The sequence below is a fragment of the Tachypleus tridentatus genome, chromosome 7, assembly GCF_004210375.1.
Source record: "Tachypleus tridentatus isolate NWPU-2018 chromosome 7, ASM421037v1, whole genome shotgun sequence".
Lineage (NCBI taxonomy): Eukaryota > Metazoa > Arthropoda > Merostomata > Xiphosura > Limulidae > Tachypleus > Tachypleus tridentatus.
Window position 1 is genome coordinate 153,175,718 of NC_134831.1, and position 24,512 is coordinate 153,200,229.

Here is a 24,512-nt window from a genome sequence, read left to right on the forward strand (position 1 = left end):
TTCTAAAAAATGCTAAAGTATATTCACTATGTTGTTTATACTTCTTACTTTTGACCATTCTTATACTTTTGTAATGTTTCCTGATGTTGGATTCAGAATGTTCAACACTTATCCAATTCTACTCAATTTTACAAAAACTGTTAATTAGTTTCAAATCTTATAAATTGCAACAACCTGGTTCTGAATTATTTGATGAAAGAGAGTCTTAAGTTGAATCCTAAGAAGAGTGAATTTATTTCAGGAAAAGATGTTTTTATAAGACGCATAGCCAACAAAGAAGGGGTGTTTACAGATCCGTCATGTATTGACTCAGTCCAAAATTGGCCAAATTCAAAGAGTAAAGGTAAAAAGATTCCTTTGTCTGGGCTCTTACTATTGCTACTTTATAAAACATTACTCTGACATAGGTCGTCTTCTACACAAACTAATTGAAAATCCAAATAAGTTCTGTTGGACTGCTGATTGGCAATAAGTATTTTACAAACTGGAGAAGGAATTGACCACTACTTTAGTATTTTCATATATAGAATATCCACTGGTTTTAGACATAGACGCCAATGATTTTGAAATGAGAACAATTTCGTCCCAATCATAATACAGAAGAAAAAAAATCGATTCTCTACTATGGCAAGACAACGAGTGCCACATAAAACACGTATTGTTCAACTCAAATGGAACCATTAAATATTGATCAAGTCCCATCCACTTCTGTCATCATTTATATGGAGAACTTTGATGTGGTTGGTGGATTTTCATAATCCAAATAGTAAGATGGCTTTAAAACTTCGGAATACAGCAATAACATTATACACTGCCCTGTATAGAATCATGGAAACACTGACGAGTTTTCGTTAAGACTGTGTTTTAATGAAGTGTGTAAACACTGTTACAAGAAAGTGCATTATAGGAAAACCTGAAGTATAGTCCAAGATGCGGCACCCACCACTGATGATAAAGATTTGATCCAATATCAAAGTTGGAATATCAAAGCAAAAGATATGAGCTTGAAACCAATTATTAGGTGTATCACGATCAGTATAGAACTATTCTCAATACAAATAGCCACTACCAACAACTTTTAAAAAATGATGTAGAGTATGATTCCTTATGCTTACAAAACGACTACCGGAAAGAGTAAGATACCAGTGGACAAAAAAACTATAACTACAGTTGGTACTTCTAAAGTTTATTCATTCCATAGCATCTCATCATCTCCACAATCTTCCAACAGCTGGACACTTAGACGTGACGATACAACAGCAAGTAAAAGAGCACTTAAACTGGGTAAGGAGTCAGGAATCTGTAAAACATGTGAACACTGCTGTAAGTGGAAGATCCATAAGAAAAAACAGCATAGGCAACTACAGCACTATGTGTTGGAACACCACTTTAAAAATATTGCTGTCGATTTGTTCGGTTCCCTACTATAGAGTAACAATGGTTATAATGGACTGTTTCAACAAATAGCCAGAAGCATGTGATATTTCTAACCAGGAAGCAGAAACTTGTGTAAAGAAACCTGCCAACAAATTTGTTTCAAATACACCTAATAATTAGTTTCAAGTTCGTATCTTTTGCCTTGATATTCCAACTTTGGTGTGCTTGTAGAGTTTCACTCGGATCAAGAACGAACTATGAATCAGACTTGTTTACAAGAATGTGTTTAGTCTTTAGGAATGTAAAAGAAAAAACAACAACAGGACAACGACTCTTCATTCATATTTTGATAACATGGTAGAGAGATATAGTTGTACTATTAAATCATTTAGCCTTTTCTATGGATGAACATCAGAAAATATGGGATCAAGATATTCAGCTCTTACTGATGAGTTACCGTAGAGAAAGACACGAGACTTCTAGTGAAACACCATCATCACTTATGTTTAAGAAAAAACTTAAAGAAGTACCACTTGACCTGTACTTTCGCCAAGAGAACAGTTATTTAGAATAATCTTCATAGAATATGAAGGGTAACGGATGAATACCATCTATTACATATATGACTTTACTTGAAAAAGACTTAAATCAGCTAGTGATAAAATGAAAATCTCCTATAATATTAATGTTAATAAGACTGGATTCCACTGAAAAGACATGGTACGACTGTACGACCATCCTTGCTGCAAGAAAGAATGAATTTTATCATTAATTTTAGAGAAGCCATATGTTGTGATAAAAAAAATCAGTGATGAAGTTTACAAAATTTAGGTCTTCCATCATGATCATTCTTGGAAGTGTGTTTGTGAATGAAAACAGTAAACTGGATAACTCTAGATGATAACTTTCCAGTAGAGCTTCAGTGTATATAGAAGCCTGTTGTTTCTCTCAAGACAACTTCCAGGTGATTATCAAAGCTAGATTAAACAAAGGATTCATCCAATCATTTATTTCAGAAAAACTCTCCCAGTGACAAGACACTGTCTCGTCCATATACCATGAGCCTTAGAAGAGAAAACTGAAAAACAAATATTGGCAAATAAACAATTTAGTGTTGTGTACGTTTTTGTTTGGCATTAAGGCTGTTCAAGAGACTTTAAATCCACAATGTTATCTCGAGGGCGCAGAACACTTAGAAAGTTCTATGTGATGTTAGAAGTGATAGATTATAAATACCAGACAGTTGTAAAGTGATTAGTGATTTTCAAGGTAAAAATTATAAGTTCTGTTTGTTAGTTATCGCTGTTACTTTATACAGTTGAGTATATTTGTTTTAGGTTAGTAACACAATCTTTACATGACGAGGTGGTTAGGTCGCTTGAATCCCTGTCCCCCCAAATATACTCATCCTTTCAGCCGTGGGTGAAGGATAATATGATGGTTAATCCTACTATTCCTTCACTCTACTTGCACACTGATAAATCAGGGATGTGTAACGCACATAGCCCTCGTGTAGCTGTGCGCGAAATTTAAAAACAAAGAAACATAATTTTTTAACATAGATCCAAAATTAAAGTTTGTATAATCGATAAAGGAGAAAATAAAGTAATTTGTTATCGTTAAGTTAATACGATTTAATTTAATTCAAAACAAACTCTAATGATAGAACGACGTTATAACAGTACATTAGTCGTAATACCATTAGTGAATAACTTTTTGGTGAAAATTAAATTATTATTCGTGACGTTACAAGTACAGCTGTGTATAAATAATAATAGGAAGTAGGTAAGAAATAAATAAGATAATTTGTTATTGTTACATGGGATGGAATTGGCTTTATGTATACATAGACAATACCACTATATTTACATGTAAATATAGTAGTATTGTCTGTTGTATGTCCATGTGACTACTTCGCAGGGTTTGAATGAATCTTCACCAAAACTGGTATGGAAGTTCATTTGACTCATGCAGAGGTACATAAAAAATTTCAATTTAGAGGTTTTTATGGATGATTTTGTATTTTTAACCACTACTTCTCCCCCTGTAGGTGATATTCATCAGTTGTAACATAAAGATTCATTGGGTTTATGGGGAGCTATAAATTTTCAGGTTTATGGACGTTTTTGCGTTTGTTACTCTTTATGGATCTTCACCAAATTTGGTATGAAGGTTGCGTAGATTGATGTGGAAATGTATGCAAATTTGTGGTTTCACATTTTCGGTTTTGCAGTTTTAATGGGCGTTTTTTAACAATTACATATAAGGGAAGCAACATTACATGTCCTAAGGTAACCACTCATTTGAAAGAACAACCTCAACGCAAAACCAACGTTATAGCAGTATATTTTGTAATTAAACTTATGTTATTGTTGTTGTTCGTTAGTTAAGCACAATGCTGCACCATGGGCTATTTGTGTAATGCTTCGGACGGGGATCGAAAACTAGTTTTTAGCGTAATACCTCTTCAGACATTATATTAAAAAATGTTGCTTGTTTGTTTTTTCTTTAATTTTGTAAAAGTTTCACCAGAGCTATCTGCGCTAGCCTTCCATAATATAGTAGTGTAAGACTAGAGGGAAGAGAGCTAGTTATCACCACCCACAGCCAACTCTTTTACCCACGAATAGTAGGATTGTGTGTGTGGGTTTTCCTATAGCAAAGCCACATCTGGTTATCTGCTGCGTCCACTGAGGGGAATCGAGCCCCTGAATTTAGCGTTGTAAATCCATAGACTTACTGCTGTACTACTAGCGGGGGACAATAGTGGGATTGACTGTCACATTATAATGCCCCCACGGCTGAAAGGGTGAGCATGTTTGGTGCAATGGGGATTCGAACCCGCCACTCTCGCATTACCAGTAGAGTGCCTTAACTGCCTGGCTATGCCGGGCCTGAAATATTGCAATCAGTAAACTTGATAAAAAGCAAAAAATGGTGTGTAATTGATTACGTAATTTAAAGCAAATATGTAACTTTTTATTTAATGAAAAGTTTGAATAATTTTATTTAGGATTAAATGCAGACAAGGAATTTGTGGATAAAAATATAACATTGAAAAAACAAACAGTTTATTTGAATGTCCCCCATCCTGGTAGGTAGAGTGTATACGACCTACTATGTAGCTTTCCATAACAAATAACAGAATATTTCAAATGTATAGAGTGATAATAACAGCGAAAAGAGTAACAAGGATTTCTTTTATTTTGCATAAAAATAAAAAAAATGTGTGTTTTATGAATTTATTGAATTCAAAGATGAATGACATAAAATTTAGGAACTTAGAGAAAGCAAAACTTCGTTATCTGAATATTAAATACTTGTATATAATAATTAAGAGATTGTTTGGTTGTTTTGAATTTCAATTGTTTTGAAAGCTACACAAGGGCTATCTGCGATAGTCGTCCCTAATTTAGTAGTGAAAGACTACAGAAAAGTCAGCTAGTCATTACCACCCATTGCCAACTCTTGGGCTTCTCTTTCTAGTCTATTACTTCAAAATTAATTAATGAAGAATAACGCAGATAGCCCAAGCGTAGCTTTGTGCTAGATACAAAGGTAGTTTTCTATGTTATGATCTATTTTGGTTTCTTGTTTGAGAAAAGTACTAGAAGCTATCTGAAAAATTATTAGGAAATTTCGCAGTTGCTTTTTTATTTTTTCAAATTCAACGAACTAGAATTCTTAATTACGTGTTTATAAATAATGCACTTTTATTCCGTTTATTGAACTTAAAGTAATGTGCATTTCCTTCTATTTCTTGTAAGTTAATAATTGTAATAAAAGGTGTGTTTTTAAACATTTGATTTGTTCGAAAAGGCAATATAAAGAAGTATATTACACAAACGAAGCATTAAATAATCAGCACCGATAGATTTGAAAGCACTCCAAATTGCACTTTCATCGTTGAAAAATTGAACAAATGACAAATATTTAAAAATTGTTTATATTTTTAGTTGGGACCAGTACAAAGTATCTTTGTTTCTAATCTAATTTAAATTGGCCGAAATACCCCAAATTATTTTTTTTGTCGTCATCTTCCCTAAAATGGGCATATCTCACATATTTGTAGATATATGTATGAGGCCTGTAGAAAGGTATCCTTGTACCAAATCCATGTCAGTCAAAATGCGGCCAAGTAACTGACTAAAACCCCTAAAATTATACTTTTTTGTGAGTTTTGACTTTCTCTGAAAAAAAGAAGAAGAATATGCATGATAATTTATGTTTATGGCAATTTTCATCTGACTGCTGTAAATACGACTGTACAGATGCCTAAAACATACATTTTTGGTCTGTTCCTCTTGTGTCTAAAAAAATTATTTAAAAAGACTTAAATATATAAAAAAAGAATGTATACGGTGTTTGGACGTATTGGACCAAGTTATAATCTTAACACGTTTCAAGTCAATTTGCTCAAAAATGAGGGAATAGCAGTCGATTATAAAGTATTCGAAATAAGAAAAAATAAAGAAGAAACAACAGAATAACAATATCTTATCTGCAAAGACAAAAACAGTAATAGCACACCAATAAATTAAGGAACAGCTGATCAAAAAATTAACAAAACAAAGAAAAATAAACGACTAGTGTCGGGTTAGGGTAAGATTGTTCCATTGGGAATGACAAGCCTAACCTGTCAAAACGAGTCGGGTTTATCAGTATCTTTTGTTAATTCTTTATTCACTTGCGCATTATTACACTATTGTGTTATTAGTTTTTATGAATTTCTACAAAGTGCTTCTCTTTCTTTGAATAGCGATTCATGTATTACATATGTAAAAGAAACAAACAAAAAGGCATAAAACAAGGCAATATTCTATGTACATGAGCGATGTACCACAATAATTACCACTTAATTTTATTTTACAGATTTACAAGTTCTTTTAATTGGCGTAATGCATAAAGATAAACCAATTCCTACGAAAGTAGATAGCGAGACTAAAACATACAATTAATAAATTAAATTATTATTGTAGTCAAAGTAAGTATGAATATATAAAGAGCACGAATAATGGCATTTAGAATTGGTAACCTATTACCGAAAATTGAGAATCGATTCCTTAAGAGAAAAGAAATTGAAGTCGGAAAATATAAAATTATTTTTAAATATTTTGTATAAAATACTTTGATACCAATGACAGATTTATTATAAACATTTAAAAGTGTAAAGCTAATTTATTACAAGTGTGTGTGTGTGTTTTCTTATAGAAAAGTCATATTGGACAATCTGCTGAGCCCACCAAAGAGAATCGAACCCCTGATTTTAGCGTTGTAAATCCATAGATTTACCGTTGTAACAGCGGGAGACTACTAAAAATGTAGGACTCGCAAGTTATAACAACATTACATTATGGTCCACATATCAAGAGTTCATTTACATTTTCTTATATATGCATTACTTACCGATTGTTTACTTTTTTTAATTTCGCGCAAAGCTACACGAGGGCTTTCTGCTCCTAATCTGGCAGTATAAGACGAGAAGGAAGGCAGCTATTCATCACCACCAACTATCAGCTCTTGGGATAGTCTTTTATCAACCATTAGTGGGATTGACCGTCACCCTATAGCACCCCCACCTCACGGCTGAAAAAGCGAACATGTTTGTTGTGGCGAGGATTCGAAATAGCGTGCTCATATTATTTCAGCGCCCCCAATCATTCAAGAATACAAAGATTGAGTAGGTAAAACATTTTTTTTTAGGGGAAGGGGAATATGGAAGTATCGCAACTTAAATTTATGTTTATAATTGGAAATTCTCGATTGTGAAGAGTAAGAATGGGAAGCAACGAGTATAAATAGCAAGATGTTTTTGTATCACGTTTTTGAAAATACTTTAGTATTTGATATTTATTACACAATAATATCAAAAGCTTTCTACACACAATTAAGAACTTCAAATCCTAATTTGAATACTGAAGGAAAAAATAAAGGTTTAGATAAAGAGAGCGGTATATATAAATTGTGATTTAGATGTTGAAGATTTATTTCACTTTTATGCTCCGTATTTCAATACAATACACGCACACATACCTGAATTTATAACGAAAACAAAATATTGCTAGACATTACGTACATTGAATGTATACAAGTTATTTTATAAAGTGTTTATTAGAATACACAAAACACTGAAATAATTTCGATCTTCTCAACTAAGTACACAGAACTTTAATACAATACCTAATTGCACCTTGACTTTATTTCCACGAAGAGTATCTTCTTATATCACGTAACATTCGTTCCTCTCCACTACACACAACCAAAGTGGGGTTTACTTGGATGTGGATTTGAATCGCGAATGGGTAAACGACTTAGGCGAAGAAAAGGTAAAGAAACTAATATTTTAACTCAGCCCTGTAAGCCTAGTTTGATTTCTTGAGAACTGTGCCATAAGTAGGTGTAAATACATACAGATTCTAGGATAAGCCTTGAAATGTAACTAACACTGAGGGCACAATTACTTAACTAGTACAGCGTAGGACGAGGCAGTCCTGCTAGTCCACAACCTGTAATATAATTTTGAAACAGTTGTATAAACAGAATTTGGTTTATAATGCACTACCACAATAATTGTCCAGTTCTTTCTTGTATCGCAGATTGGCGCAGTAGGCCAAATAGTTAAGTAAGGTATGAGCTATCTTACGTGCCTAAAAGACGTAAGTATGGAATCCCATGTGTTGTGCTTACAAGTTGGTCGAGATGAACTAAACACAACAATTTTTTTTCCCAAATTTTCACGGAGAGATTTAAGTTAAAGGATAACGTTTGGATTAGGATTCAGAAATAATATATGATGAAAATTTATCATAGGGTAAGCAGAATGAACCATGTCCTCAGATTGAATTATTAGTTCATTATCTAAACTTTATTACGTAATTCAATACTCTAAAATCAGCTCTTTTACAAAAAATAATAGAAGTCCTTTTCTGCTATCTCATGTTTAATGTCAGAATACAAAATTAGCCTCCTAAATTTGGCTTAAAACGTAGATAAAGAAATAATGCATTTCACTCCATGCTTTAATAACATTAATCAGTTCCATACTGAAGTTGCCATAGAAACTATTGAAAAACATTAAACACAATAAAGTAGCATTTAACAAACTTATACATTCCAAAAACAAAGGAAACCCAATCACTTCGTCTATTCTATATATAAAAAGTATTAGCATATCTCTATCAGAAATTACAAAATTATTAGCACATAAATATAACCTTAATACAATGCCTCTATTTGTTTTCAACCCTGGAATGAAAGTTAAACACATGTTGAAAAAATTATATAACAAACCCAGCCCACCAGAAAACATTTATAATATATAAAGTGTAACAGTTGCTCAGCCTTTTGCATCGGTGAAACAGAACATAGCTTGAAAATGTGGTTAACACCACAAACTCTGTGCCCATAAGCATATGAATAAAAATACTGTTTTTCTGAACAGAATGTTAGGGTACTATAACAGAAGACACTAACAGAAGAAAAATCAAAGAAGCTATATTACTAAAATCAAACAATCCCACAACTAAACAAATAACCAGGCACATCTCTATGTTTTCGATTGTTATTTCCCCACATATTCCTTCCTAAACTAACACAAATATTTTGCATAAAATATTCCATAGTTATTTTAAATTTATTTTTGGGTAGTTTTTTCTGTTTCGCCATGAATAAATAAATAATTTGAAAATTCACTTGGTTTAATATGCAAGTAGTTAACCACTATCAATACTATAATTTAAATACATTGTTATGCTGTTGAATGTAGTGTAAAAACGGTTCGTTTGGGTTGAGAAAATTTTTTACGTAGAGCAGCGAACGTTTCGACCTTCTTCGGTCATTGTCAGGTTCACAAAGAAAGAAAGAGGTAACTGACCGGAAGCTGATCACAGGTTTCAAAGGGGTTGTGTAACTGAGTGTTGGAATGTAGAGGGCAGGCTTAGATGTTTGAATACATATAATTTTATTTTAGTATATTTAATATAGGTATAAAGGCATTCCTTTATATTGGTTTATTTTGGGTTTAAGTTGTTGTACAAGTAAGGCTTCTTTAATTTTGCATTTGTTTATGTTTGTTTCTTTATTTAGTATTTGAGTGTTTTCTAGGGTTATGTTGTGTTTATTTGACTTGCAGTGTTCGAAAACGTGTGAAGGTGACTTTTTATGTTCTTTGAACCTGGTTTCCATTTTTACACTTGTTTCTCCAATATAGAAGTCGTGGCAGTTATCACATTGTATTTTATAAATAATGTTGGTGTGGTGTTACTCAGTTACACAATGCCTTTGAAACATGTGATCAGCTTCTGATCAGTTACCACTTTCTTTGTGAACCTGACGATGACCGAAGAAGGTCGAAATGTTGTTCGCTCCTCTATGTAAAAACTTTTCTCAACCCAAACAAGCTGTTTTTACATATATATTTTTCTCTACATCACTGATTATGCTGTTGAATGTCAATTTAAATACCAAAATATTCTTCACCCTTAAAACTTGTGTACTTGAGAAAGATTGCACCAGTGATCAAAACACAGCACCTGTTCTAAAAAAAATCTTGCTCATTATAAAAGCTGTAAATTACAATAAAATAAAATTAGACATAGTTGAAAAACAATCAACTAATCACTTAAAACAAAATAAGCTACAAGATCCTTCAAAGCAAGAAGTGACTAACTAAAATTAAAAAAATTTGCAATACAAAACTTTAATTACACATTTTTTATTGACACACCTACAGACTTCAAAATCATATTTACATAAATTTGGCTGAGATGTGACAACCTGATTTGCATGTTTTTAATATATTTGAATGCTTAATATTATATATGTCTTCAGTAAAACACATTTTATATAAATTATCCCACATACATATATTCTATACTTTTATTGGTGTTGAAATGGCCTGTTAAAGATACACCATTGGTAGAAACCAGTCCAAACTCGAGAAACTTGATCAGTAATCCAGTCTCAACACACAAAATGTTCAGATTCAAGGAATGTTAATGACTAGGCTACATCACAACAGCTACAACACTAAGACCAGTACACATAAGCAGAAAACCACACTTCCCCGCAACATCTCATCATAGCAAACAATTTCACAAAGCTTAACAAGAACAGAAATTTGCATTTAAATCTTGAGTTACAAAACTGTGAACACTTTGTAATTGTTAAATCATTGTAAACAATTCAGTTGGTGTTAAATTACCTTTTTTAATAATGCTATAAATCTAGTACATGAAGTGTTAAAAACCAGTGTTAATCATATATTTCGTAACTAATTCGTCAATAACAGATTTGCAATAGCTTCAAGTTCAAACTATAAAAAAGTACACTTAGTTTTAAAAACACCCATTTTTTGATGGGTGATATGTTTAAATCCTTTACATGTAGGAAATCACATTTCTTTAAGTATTCTTGAGTGTTTAAAGAAAATTATTTTCTGTTTTTGTTTTTCAGCTCTTCATGAAGCTTAAACTTTCATATTATGTAATAAATTCAATATATTTAATAATGAAAGTAAAGAAAACTGATCTTCCTTTTATACATTTCTAAACAAATTATGATGATATACCCTAGAGAGAAAACATTGCAGAACATAAGTGTAACAATCTGATTAAAATTCCCCACATCACAATCCCTTTTATAGTTTTTGTGGAAATTAAGAAAAGACTTGAGAAAAATTACTACCACAGTTTTTAAAGGTGATTTTTCTCTAGAAGTCTACTTTCTTCATTTTATCACCTTCACATATTTACTTATTTATTATATGGAAATTATACAAAATATTAAGAATGAATGTCAAAAAGCAGTTTTAAAGAACTCATTCTTTGAAAGATAATTTACACCCTAATGTCTACAGTACTTGTGCTTTATTAAGTGTTCATTCAACTCACCAAATTTTTACTGATTTAGGATTATTTCAGATATATTTAATTACATAAACAAATTTATTAATTTATTGTAGAAGAAAAAACATTAAGTGACAAAGAACTAAAAACTATTATATAAATATAAGCTTATTATTTCAACAGATTATTTAATATAAGAATACCATAAACTTATGTGATATAGTGAAATAATCTGACTTGTTTTTTATGCAAGTCTGTCAATAATTAAATTTTAAAAAAATCAAGCTATTTTCATTTTTTCAGTAATTTTCAAGCCCATAAAATAGTGACAATATTAAGTATAATACATAATATGAGCCAGTGATTTGGATCCTATATTATTTATAACTTGCTAACCAGGATAATACTATTTGCCAGTGCAAAAGGCTTTTTATCAATGTTACAAGTATTAGTTTAAAATTTTAGCACACTGAAAAATAAAAGATTTCCATATCTTTATAAATTGACAATAATATCCACAACTTAAAACAAGTTTCATGATTTACCGTACATTCACATTGTTGGTTGGTAAAAGTTACTCTAACAGTATGCTCTGAATATGTATGTTTAGTTCTAATTTGTAATTTATCACAAATTCAACTCAGAATTCATGAAAAAAAGTCAATTACCATATGTTGCATATAATCTTAAAATCTATATTTGTCGCTTGCCTAACTTATAACATAACTTCAACAAAACTTAAAGTAATTTAAGCTTGAAAAATGTGTGATCAATAATCTATCAGTTCTACTTTCATCTCTACTTACTCTTCAAAATTACATTGATTTATAAGCACTAAAGTTTTAATTTTTTCATTACCTTTACACAAAAATATTCAGTATAACAATATATTCAAAAATAGTAAATTCATTCATGTTTATCAGCAGTTATAAATGTCAAACTCAACCAACAATATACATCAACATATTGTACTTGAAAATGAAATATTCCTTAATTGTACACTGGAATGGCTTTTTCAGGCAACTATTATATAATCAGATATTATATGAATGGCATGTATAAATTTTTAAATGCACACCAATAGAACTCATGAATGATGGAGAAACCTATAAAACCATCTCCAATTCTGTAACTAGTAGTTTGTTTAATTTACTACAAACTTGTATCAACTTCAGTTATATGATTGACAAAAAATATATCAGAGATTCATTTATGGGATAAAATGAGGATATAAAACTTGTTTTTAAAATGTACTTTGTGATTGTTTTCTTATAGCAAAGCCACATCAAGCTATCTGCTGAGCCCACCAAGGGGAATTGAACCCCTAATTTTAGCATTGTAAATCTGTAGACATACCGCTGTACTAGTGGGGAGGGGCAAAATGTACTTTGATAAGAAATAGCAATAAACACAAACATAAAATATTACTATGATGCAAAACATACTAGAACCTCAACTAAAAATACACAAAAAAAATTCATTCAGTTAAATTACAGTATTTAACATCTCAATTTAACTTTAAGTTCCATAAAAACAATATTTAAATAGAGATTAAAAGCTTTATTATTTGAGTTAATAAATAATGGCATATTTATTATTATTTCAAAACTACACATAAAATGTTCTTTTATTATTTTAAGAGATATTGCAATTTAAAGAAGTAAATTTAATAAGACTCTTCAGTTAAAAATTCAGTTTTTCCAACTAATTTCTTTATGTAATATAACGATGTATTATTTTCAAACCTTACACTCTAATATTTATATTTGTCCCTTTTATACTTAATTTATTAAACTAAAAATTATATTTATATGTATGTGTGTCTGTGTAAGAGAAAAATGAGGTATATATTTTTTAATATGTTTGAATTTAGTACAGAATGTTAAGAAAGCAAGCTTCAGAAGATAAATAATACTGTCAATCACATGAAGTTGGCATAGTCTGTAATAAATCAGTACTGATTTCACAGGCATTTCCTATTTACGTCAAATGTTTCTTTTTAAATTAACTGATATAATATTCTCTAAACATTTTTACAAAGATAGTTTAAATCAATTACATTACTCAAGAGATACCAACACAAGACCAATACTGCTGTTAAGCCAATAGCAGCTTAAACAGTAATATCTGAATGGGAACTCATTATTACAAGACAATAATATAGAAAACTAATATTTAATAGAAAAATGAAAAAGAGACCACACTTAAAATTTCATATTTATACAAACATATATATATAGTTATAATATTCAAGCTAGAAGCTGTTTCCTGTAGGTTTAACCTTTGGGTACTAATACAAAAGAAAGAAAATGTTGTGCATCCTGTTCCACAGTATAATTACTCTACTTTAGCAAAATACAAGCTAGGGATGATTTGAAAATGGGAAGAAGTGAAGAATTACAAAAAAAAAAAGCTTTTGTGAGAATATATCGGGTTTGTAAAACATAAGGTGAAAACCTAGTAACACCACCAAAATTACAAATATGTCAGTTCTTGACATTATCTTCTCATTACAACTTGTACATTTCAACAGCATCCTCCACCCTGATTTGAACTAGGGTATTGTCCACCAGATGGCAGGTTTGAGCTTGTTGGAGAATGCTGAGGTCCAATCTTTATCCCATTAGCCTGAAGGAGAAAAAAAGAATTATTTCATCAAAAATAACATAATAGCTCTATAAAATGGTCATGAAAAATTTAAACATCAAATTATTAAAATCCTTGTCACTAACATAGTTGGGACTGATGAAAGCAAAAAGCAGTTTCCAAGTTGCAGATCCTCTTTTATTATCCTCTGTATTCATAATTACAATAAAAGAAAAATACTGATTTTACATGAACTACAGAATTTCCTAAGAATGTCAAAGATAATAAAACTATTAATGTAGAGTCTGAAACAATGGCCAATAAACAGTGCATTACTTATCAATGATGAAATTTTAGGAATTTTGCTTATCATTAAAATTCCACATGAAAACATTTTAATGAAATCCTATACTAATTCAACTTGTAACTTTGTATATGCATGTGTATACATGCATATCAGTACATTCACAGTTTTGAAACCAAACCTGGCACGTGCTCAGGTGCCATGAGCAGATATCCTAAAGGTTTTTTCACATTCAAGTTCCACTTGAGATAGCTATAAGTAAGTAGGGATGATGAAAGAGTTTGATTGGTACACTGTAGCCTCAGTGAATCACAAGTTAGAATCTGATCCACATAGTGAAATGCAGGTATTCTATACAAGTGTTTATGAAGACTATATTAAATATATGTTACATGGCCTGGTAATAAAATAAAGGTATAGGTCATATGATTATCTGTAATTTACCCGTGTAATGGATTTACCGTTATATATTTATTTTAGTACCTGTGCTTGTTTCCTTAGTTTTTTTTGGTTTTTTTGCCTCTGATGTATGTTGTTGGTTGTGTATTGCACAAGTCCCACCTGTTTTTGAAATTTGGAGAAGATTCTTGATTGTAAGAATCAACAATGTACTAACTGTGTATGTAATACTAGTGATTACAGTACTGTTACAAACAAACTTTAGTGAAAATTCTACAGTCTCGTGTTTCGTATGAAAGCAACATGGTAAGAGAGAAGATTATTATTGGAGAGCTACAGTGAGTGTGCTATATGCCTCAGAAGCTATAACTGTCATTAATACTTAGTAATTGGAAAACTACAGAATTTGATCAGGAACATTTACAGATTTCAAATATTACAAACTGTTCAACTTCCATGAATTACTTTGGACATTATTATTTGTACAAGGACATTAAATAATTTTATCAGAAAAAGTCACCTAGTAAGAGTATGAGGCCAGTCAAGAAGAGCTAGCTAGCATTCACATCAGGAAATGTATACCTGTATATCAATATAAAAGTAATTTTACAATTTTAGATTTTTGTCATTTAAACTAAAGATAGCTGATTTAGAGCAGAAAAACTACAAGGCAAAAGCCTGTGCAGATGCAAAAGTATTAGTTAGTCCAAGCAAATTAAATTAGAAGTTCCTATATCAAGTTTTCAAAAGAATCATACAGGTGGACAGTTATTATTCATTAGCAGCTTTTAAGCACAAATTTGCTAAATTTTATGACATTTTCCTAATTAAAGAGTGTTTAGCATCATATGATATTAGCTTAAGCAATCAGCATAAATATTGATGCTTGATATGGCTGTAATGAGTACATATGGGTGATGACAAATCGTTAAGTTGGATTCTATGGTGTTACAATAAAGGAAGTTATTCACACTGTTTTAATAAAGAAAACTTTCAAATTATATTTTAAAGAACCTAGCTGGTTCTGAAAAATATAGGTCTGTTCCAAATAAGATGGGTGCGATTCAAAAGCCAATGTTGGTTATCATCGAATGCCACTTTCTTGTTTGTTGTGGTTACTTGGTGTGTATTGACAAAAAGTTGTGATATCCAATAAAAAACACATCATGTGGGAAATATCAGTGAGGCCAAAAAAAGAACTGAATGTGTAACTTCATGGAATGAAGTCGAAAGTGGCAGCCAAACGAGTAACTACACTTATGGCATTAATAGGAATTATACAGTAAGTACAGGTATTATATATACATATAATTACATATGGGTATCTGTGTGTATATATATATATATATATATATATAATCACAATCATAATTAACACTTTAAATGTTCATAATTTATAATAAAACTACATATAAATTATACATATAGAAATCCATTAAAATGTCATTAAACAGTTGTTTGTTTTATAAAAAACTGAAAACAGATCAAGGACATTAATGAGAATTTAGTGTAAAAGTAAAAAAAATATTTTAACCCTGACTGTCTGGGCATCATTTACTGTGCATGTCACAAGGGTTTAGTGACATACAAAAGTTTATTAAACTACATTTTATTTATGTTATATCAATCAGTACAGCAACAATTCTTAGATAAGTATTTTAATAGTATACAAATTTTCAGTTCATAATTTAGTATGGAAATATTTTTAAAAAATCCAGAATTTCTCCTTGTGTGATATATTTTCTCATCTTTTATATTTTATTCATCACCCCTTCAATACGTATAAAATTTGACAGCAATTACTCACTGTAAAGTTGTCATTGCTCAGAGAAACCATAACTATTTCAGGCTTCAATTTTGTTTGACTAAAGAGCCATCAAATAAAAATTTAGACTCTTGCTATATCCACTTTTCACATCCTCTCTTTCACAATTTGTTAATAGTCTCTCTTACACTTAGCTCTATATTATCTATAACCCATAAAAGAACAAGGTTTTTATTTATGAAATCACTTATTATGTTGCTTCCTGAGTGGAAAAGATAACGACTAGCTTGGATGTATTTGTAACAGCTCTTGTCGCTTAGTTAGAAAGCCAGAAAAATTATGAAAAGTAAAGTAAATTGTCTGTTTTTAGCCTGTTATTATTCTATATTCTTTGGTGCATTATTTAATTAAATAAAAATTATTTACTGCATTAATACCATTACTATATGAAAGTAAGGTCAGGAGTCAACAACAGTTGACATCAAGGAAAAAAAAGATTTGGGTAAGTATGTTATTTCTTCTTTTTCCTGCTTATTCTTTATCTTTTATTGATGAAAAAAGTAACTAAAACGTAAAAATATGGATCTCTTTACATTAGTTACAATTAATAAATAAAATAAAAAAAATATTTCACGAGGCATGCATGCAAGCAACTTGTGGGTAATGTAATTCAATAGCATAATGTGAGCTATGTGTTCCCCAAGTGATTTAGAAATTATAATGGCGTGTATGGTAGTCAGTAACAGTTCAAAGTGTAATATAAAAGAGCAACAGAACACTAAAATTTAATAAATGGATATATACAAGGATAAACGAATGTAGTTTCATGTTACATTTGAAGTCATTCTGGAAAGAAAAAGGAGGCACTTTAGATTTTTCATTTCTTAAAAGTAAATATTAAAATAATACACCTAAATATAGATTTATAAGTGAGTCACAGGGTATGTTGAATGCAGCACTGTTTAAAATTAGATGTTTGTCTGTAGTTTAATACAAATTGTAAATTCAAACTACTAATATTAACAAGCTAGAACATACGATAAGAACCTCATATCTTTTCATTTTGCTGAGATATAGCTTACGTACTGAATCAAACATAAAAACCCTGTTCACCTCTTTACGTTTTTGGACTTGATACTTTATATATACTTACTTCAATTTGACGTGAATAACCAATCAACAGCTTAGAATGTCCCCCTAGAGGTTTTCTCAGCCATTTTAATCTATGAAAAGGCTATCACATTCTTTCAAAGAAGATTTCATATTTTTTTAAACTTAAATACATCTTAGTTATTAAGTTTAATAAATTATAGGGGGTTTCTATGATATCAGTATAGTTATTTATGATTTTTTGGTCATTCAACTGTATATATAAAACCTAAAAAAATAATTTGTTTAATATCCACCATGTGTGAAATTTTAAGACTTAGCAACCTATGCCCAGCAGCAACCGAGTACAAAGGTTGTGATGAGAAGAGATAACAGTTTGTTTTACTTCTTTATTTATTGTTCTGTAAATTAAGAAAAATAAGTTTTATAATTTATTTCTAAATAGAAATCTATATAAATATATAATGTATAATAACTGAAATGTGACTGTATATTACAAAATTCTAGTCTACTAAAACATAGCTAATACAAGGAAGGTTACAAGTCAGTTTTACATTATTGAATATGTAACATGAGTGCATGTGCACTGCATCAGTGCAAGTTATGTAATATTAGCTAGGTGTGACTGGAAGGTCAATATAATGAAAAATAAACATATACAATTATGGGACTTAAGCTACTTAGACTAAAAATGTGTATTTTCATGTTATAACATGTTGTCATTTTAGCATGAGAAAAGCATAATTTACATTTATTTCCCTTTTTTTTTTTTAATCATGGTAATGAGGTTGGTCAAGTGACAGATCCCATATAGTTAGAATATGGAAAATAACAAAATACAAAGTCTTACTGAAAAAACATTTGAAATGTATTTAGGAGGTTTTAGAGATTACGTAAATAATATTTGAGATTTTGGGGAAGAAGAATAGTTTTTAATGATAACATGAAATCACCTTGCACTCAGACTAGTAACAAAACAGTCTTGATATTTTCACAAACAAATCATCAGTAAAAATATTTCATTAAAAACCTGATTTTTTGTGTACAAAAAATTTTAATTTTACCAAAAGTCTTCCAAATGTTGTGAAGATATACATGTTGCATCAAAAGTTATAGTGCAAATACTTAACGTGTGCAAATGTGTAGATGAACTTGTGTATATTATACTAAGCCCATCGTTAAAGGGTTAAAGTCGTACAAAACAGTCACAGTTGGTCAAATTGAACCATACTTAGAGACTTAATGGCAAAAACAACAGTAATTTCAATTATAAAATGTTGAGTACATTTTTGAGCTATATAATCACAATAACAGAACTGTACTCAAATTATAACTTTTTAATCAAATTTCATGTAAAATCATAACTTTAATCCTCAGTTTTAACTCTTGCTTTATTCTCCAATACATTTTTGTGCTCCCAAAAAGTATGTGCTTCTTTCAAATATTTACCTCATTATTTATATCAAAGACTCCTTCCTGAATCTTCTCATATATTTCTTTAGCAGTGTTGATGAAAGCCTAGTATTAAACAAACAGAAAAATAATCATTTCACAGAAACCCACTTCCAAAATAATTAACAAAAAATTAAGATTATAAAGCACACTGACATACTGGAAAAATTATGCAACTTTCAAGAATACAAAAAATGCATTGTAATAACACAATTACCAGTCTAGTGTTCAATTTTTAAGGGTTGTTAGAATAGAAAAAATGTACTTAAAAAGGGCTTCATTCAATTACTTTTACATAAACATATTTGAAAGCATTACATGTGTTTATATTTACAAAAAACATCCAATAATTTTGTTTATTAAAATTTTAAGAAGTTCTGCTAAATTTAATGTAACATGCAAATCTCCTGAAAAGAGCAATCACAATATTATAATAGTAACATATTATTAAGTAACTTATAAAATATGCTTGTTGCAATGAATAATGCACACAAACAAAATTTTAGACAACACTGATTTTGGAATTTTGTACAACTAAATCATCATAGTATCTACACAAACTACTTTAATCAGATGAAAACACTTGTTAATAAAAAAAAGAATTTAGGTTTTACATAATTGGAGTCACAAAGGAACAAATATGAAATCTATTTCATAAAGGTACATAGATGTTACTAACTACCACAATAATTATTTTAATGTAATACCGTATTCCATGATTTTAAACAGGGTTAAATGACAAATTTCTCCTCTAATACAGTGGTTCTTGTACAAATTAAACAAAATTTCCATAGTTAGTACATATATGATCTCTATCTTCAGAAAACATTTTATTAGTCAGTATGCTGCTTAACAGCATCATGTACTGCAAGACTATACAAATAAATCCCACAAAAGCTATAAGACAGAATACTATGTAATACAAAACTTATACTCTAAAAGAAGAGGCTATATATGCTTTTACTATACAAGTTTCATTGAGCAAAAACTTCAGTTAGCATTCAAATTGATTAAGGATATAAAATCAAACAAAGATTACCATCCCCAAAGAGGAAAGTAAAAGAAAAAAATAGAAAATACAAACAGTGCAGCACTAGTTTCTAGAACGTGTAACAAACAGGATCCTAAAAATCAATTAGTTATGTGGTTGAGATTTACAGTTAAAAGATACAATGGAGTTAAATTTAAACCTCTGTTCACGAGGTTTGTCAGTTTGAAGCTGTACATAAGTAATGAAATTAAGTTTACTATAATTTTGACTTTACTATGAAGTTTTGTTAGATTAAGATGAGAAATTTATAAATATTATATTGTAGTTGCTTCTATTAAAAAATAAACAAAAAAACTCATAAAAAACAATGATTTATAGCATCCACTGACACTTCAGGCAGTTTACACTGGAGTACACATTCTTCCAATAACCCTTATTGACATTTACAAATTTGAGTGTCTAAAAAAAATGCAATGTAGCTTTCAAATACACGTTTTAGAACATAAAAAATATATCAGTTGATAGAACAGAATATCAGAAAAATTACTATAAGTTACTTGGCTTTCTGATAAAGCTACAAATAGATTAAAAAATTCCTTAAGCACTTAGAGCAACAGATCAAGTACATTTATCAAGATGCATTACTAATGAAGTTGCTTAACTCTCTTACTATGTGCTTGGTGGATTATGCCAACCTCATGACCTCAAAATGACAATTGGAGTTTTTATGCTATAACTTTTAATATGTTTTGTGTTATCTTCATAAAACTTCTTAAGCTTTCAGTAAACATTTTAAGACTTTTATGTACAAAACTCAGAATTTTAATGAAGTATTTTAATAAAAAATTTGTCTGTAAATACATGGAGTCAAACTGTCAGTTGTTTCAAGTGCAAAATGATTTATGTCAAGATTAAGAACTTTTTATTACCTGAAACTTTTCAAATTTCACTTATGTAATATTTAATACCTCTGAAGCAAATAAACATTTTTTCCTCCAAAAAACCATATTTTATTTATTATTTTCTCTATCCTAACATTATTTGGGGTCAGTCTGCCTGACCAATTTTTTAACCACGATAAAAAAAGGAAATAAACCTAAATTACTCTTTCTTTCTAGAATGACTGCAAATTGTAAAAAGAAACATCTGTTCATCCTAAATAGGTTATAACTTGTAACAGTATACATTTGTTTATATTTGATTTCATTGTTTTATTGCATTTTTAACTTTGTCTAACTAATAATCTCTTAATAACTAATAACACAAGTTGTAAATCACTTGGCAAATCTGCAACTCTGATTACCATATTGAAGTACATAATGCATAAGCTGCTCACAAGGAAATTTTGTAAATAATTATTATTTTGACTAATCTAACCTAACAAGTTTCTAATTTTAATATTTTAGTTACCTTTATGATAACAAGGAATACACATGAAAAACAAGATACAGGGTACCTGGGTCCTTGTGTTTTTTGCAGTCAATTGGCAATGAAACTTAGCTTTTTTATATATTAATGGTACCTCAACATTAATTTTTAAAAAAAATAAATAATACATCTAAGAACACATAACAATAATATGCACAAAGTAAACAATGTACTATGACTACCAAATTCCTTCTATGATAAGGACTTTAAAAATTCAGTTAAACTTGTTGATGTGTTTTCCACAAGAAAATTTTGAATTTGGAAGTTATAAATAACCAATTTGGTCAGTTATGAAAGAGAGGATGTTACAGGTGGGTATGAAAACTGGGTTTAATTTTCTAGTTTTTAGCTCTTAAAACAAATAAGATTTAAGGCTATAAAAAAACGTTTTGTGTGAATAACTATATTATAAAGCCTACCTTGGGCCATTTAATGTGAGTGAGCTGTATATGGTGTACTGTTTGCAAATATTTAACACATGTTTAGAGGAAGAGACAGTTATAATTCTCATACTAGAGGAGATTAAATAATTTTTAAAATATTTCCTTATTTCCTTATAAAATTAATAAATTATATAATATTAAAGTTTAATTTATTAACCACATTTTGATGCCAAGTTTATATGCATACAATAATAATTATAATAAAGTAGTTTAATTAAATTTTGAATATAACATTGTAAAAGAACCAGGTGCAAATGCAAAGGGTTAAATATTAGTTGTTTTTTTTCCACAATCTCAACAGAGCATTACATAAAAGTAGTTTATCAATAAATTGTTTTGAAGTCACAAATAAATGCTGAAAACAATTATTGAACATATTAGATCTATAGATACAGGTGGATCAAAGTGTGCATGTTACTACTTTTTCACAGAATTACATTCAAAATTTATAAAAGTTACTCTCATATCAATATATGTTAATAAATTTAACATAAAATCATAGTTACTAATTAAAACTTTTTATATTATCAAAATTTCAATTCTTAATTTCAAAAGGAAACACTGAAATAGATTTTCATTTTGCACTTCTCTGAATCTGTGAAACATTGATGCTGTGATTTCTCATTTATAGATATTTCTTCTTCACCATAATGGCTTCAAGATTGTTCAAACAATTAGATACACATATTACACACATTAAAAAGCCAGAACATACAATGTCAACCTTTTATTTTTGTGGTTTAGTCTGATATCACTATACTTATTCGACTTCCATTGACATCCCCTTTCCACATCATCTTTCTTTGAAAAAAATGTTTGTAATTCTTTCATGTATTGCTATTGGACATATTTGTAATCAACAAAAAGTGTATATTCAAAACTACAGGAAGCAGATGCAAAACTTACAGCTCAAGGTTATTTTAAGATATATACTTGTAACTGTGTGTTACAATTTGCAGTTATTCTAAAAATACTCATTTGGTTTTATTTTACATTTTTCAAATTTCACTACAGATGATTTTGCTACAGAGTAAAAAATATATAAAATATAAAGTATAATAACATTATATAGCAAAAATACTTCTGGTTTATATTTAGAAAGTTTTCTGACGTTATACAAATAACATAAGAAAATTAAGACAAAAAGAAGAATTTTACACTTAACATGAAAATCACCTATTCATTCAGACTGCCTCAGTAAGTAGACTTTGTAAATTCACAAATTTTCAGTAAAAAACTCTAAATTTTTTTTTTGCACAGAACAGACTTGTGATTTTTACTTAAACCTCGTTTCATTTTGTGATGATACACTTAGTATATTTCATACATAAAATATGTAAACTTTCATGTTTACACATGGTTAAAGGATGTATTGGTGTGACTAAGCCCATATACATGTTCAGTAACAGTAAAGATTTTACCAAATAAACTTGTATCTCCCATACAAAATCACTAATGATACAAGATGGATATGAAAGTATTTCAGATTTGACAGATTCTTTAATCACAGGATGAAGTATCTGTGTAATACTGAATATATTATTAACTTAACTAGAAACAATTAGATTCCTTAATATTTTTGGCTCAGTTTTGAACAAAATCTCTACACTTTATTATTTCTTCTTTGTGATTGATACCTTCCAAAAAAGAAGCTTCCCATTAATTTATTACAAGTTCAGTGTGACATTTTCAGAAACCATACATAAGAAAACATTAAACATGCTGTCTGACAACTACTGTAGTAAACTTCTTGTCAAAATATCTTTAGTTCTAGTTTTTAAATAAATGAATAAATATATAGCAGACTTCCATTAAGATGATATTTTTTGTTTTTTTCATTTTTACCTCTTCAACATTGGCTGCTGTCTTAGCAGAAGTCTCCATAAAAATTAGCCCATGTTCCCTGGCAAATGCTTCCCCTTCTTCCTTATTTACCTCTCTTCTAGATTCTAAGTCACTGAAAAGAAACATTTTCATATATAAATTAACACCAACAGAAAAACTTCAGTAGTGATATATCTACACACACAGAAACTGTCTCAAAATTGTGGAGAACTGTTTTTACCTTAATTTGTAGATTATATAAACATAATGGAGTACAAAAAGGATTCTTATAATTAACTGTAAGATAGTGTGTATGTATGCATAACACTGTATAAGAAATATTTTCATGTTGAAAGCAATGAATATAAATTAATTTCTAAATTTCTACCACAGTTAGTTCTAGTGCCTCAGAACAGAAAATGTTTGTTTTGAATATTAACATAAATTTCACAAATGCCAGAAATCCAAAGTATTGAACTGAGAGACAAGAAGAAAGGCAATTAGTGAACAGTGCCCACAGCTAATTCTTGGATTAACTTATTTGGTAATGTGCAAACATGATCCCAAAGTAATGATTTTTTTTTTTTTTTTCATTAATGGAATACAGAGTATAGACTGTATAATCCACAATCCTGCACCCCAATCACTATTCCACAGCCAGTCTGAAGAGAGATTGAATTAAATTCAAAATACATTACTATGTGTGGGCATAATAATCAGTTGCAGATATTATTCAGACCATAATTTTATACATTTAAAGTAGTCGAACCCTTAGTTCGTTTATTAACAAGAAGAAAAAAGGTAAGGCTATAAAATCTAGAACAAATTTTCTAAAAGTCTCATGTTGCATTTGTAACACATATGGTAAGTAGTAAATTCAAAATACTGTGATTGGCTGAAACAGCTAGAGTACAAACTACTGTAGTCGATTAAAAATTTTTTGTACAACTTCAATGTATTTATTTTGTGTAGTATTTTTCATAATTTC

The 24,512-nt window shown here is 29.7% G+C and overlaps 1 protein-coding gene and 1 long non-coding RNA gene across 14 annotated transcripts in view; both read right to left on the reverse strand.

The window, feature by feature from the left end:
- LOC143256934 (uncharacterized) overlaps positions 1-24,512 on the reverse strand; it is a 496,333-nt gene that overhangs the window by 157,351 nt on the left and 314,470 nt on the right. The gene's annotated exons all lie outside the window — the stretch shown is intronic.
- LOC143256928 (ras-related protein Rab-2) overlaps positions 10,075-24,512 on the reverse strand; it is a 41,346-nt gene continuing 26,908 nt past the window's right edge. Inside the window, exons 6-8 of the mRNA XM_076514816.1 lie at positions 23,546-23,657; positions 18,836-18,904; positions 10,075-13,850 (exon numbers count right to left, since the gene is read on the reverse strand). Of these exons, the coding sequence (XP_076370931.1) occupies positions 13,749-13,850; positions 18,836-18,904; positions 23,546-23,657 (283 nt within the window). The 3' untranslated portion in view covers positions 10,075-13,748. The remainder of the gene's footprint in view (positions 13,851-18,835; positions 18,905-23,545; positions 23,658-24,512) is intronic.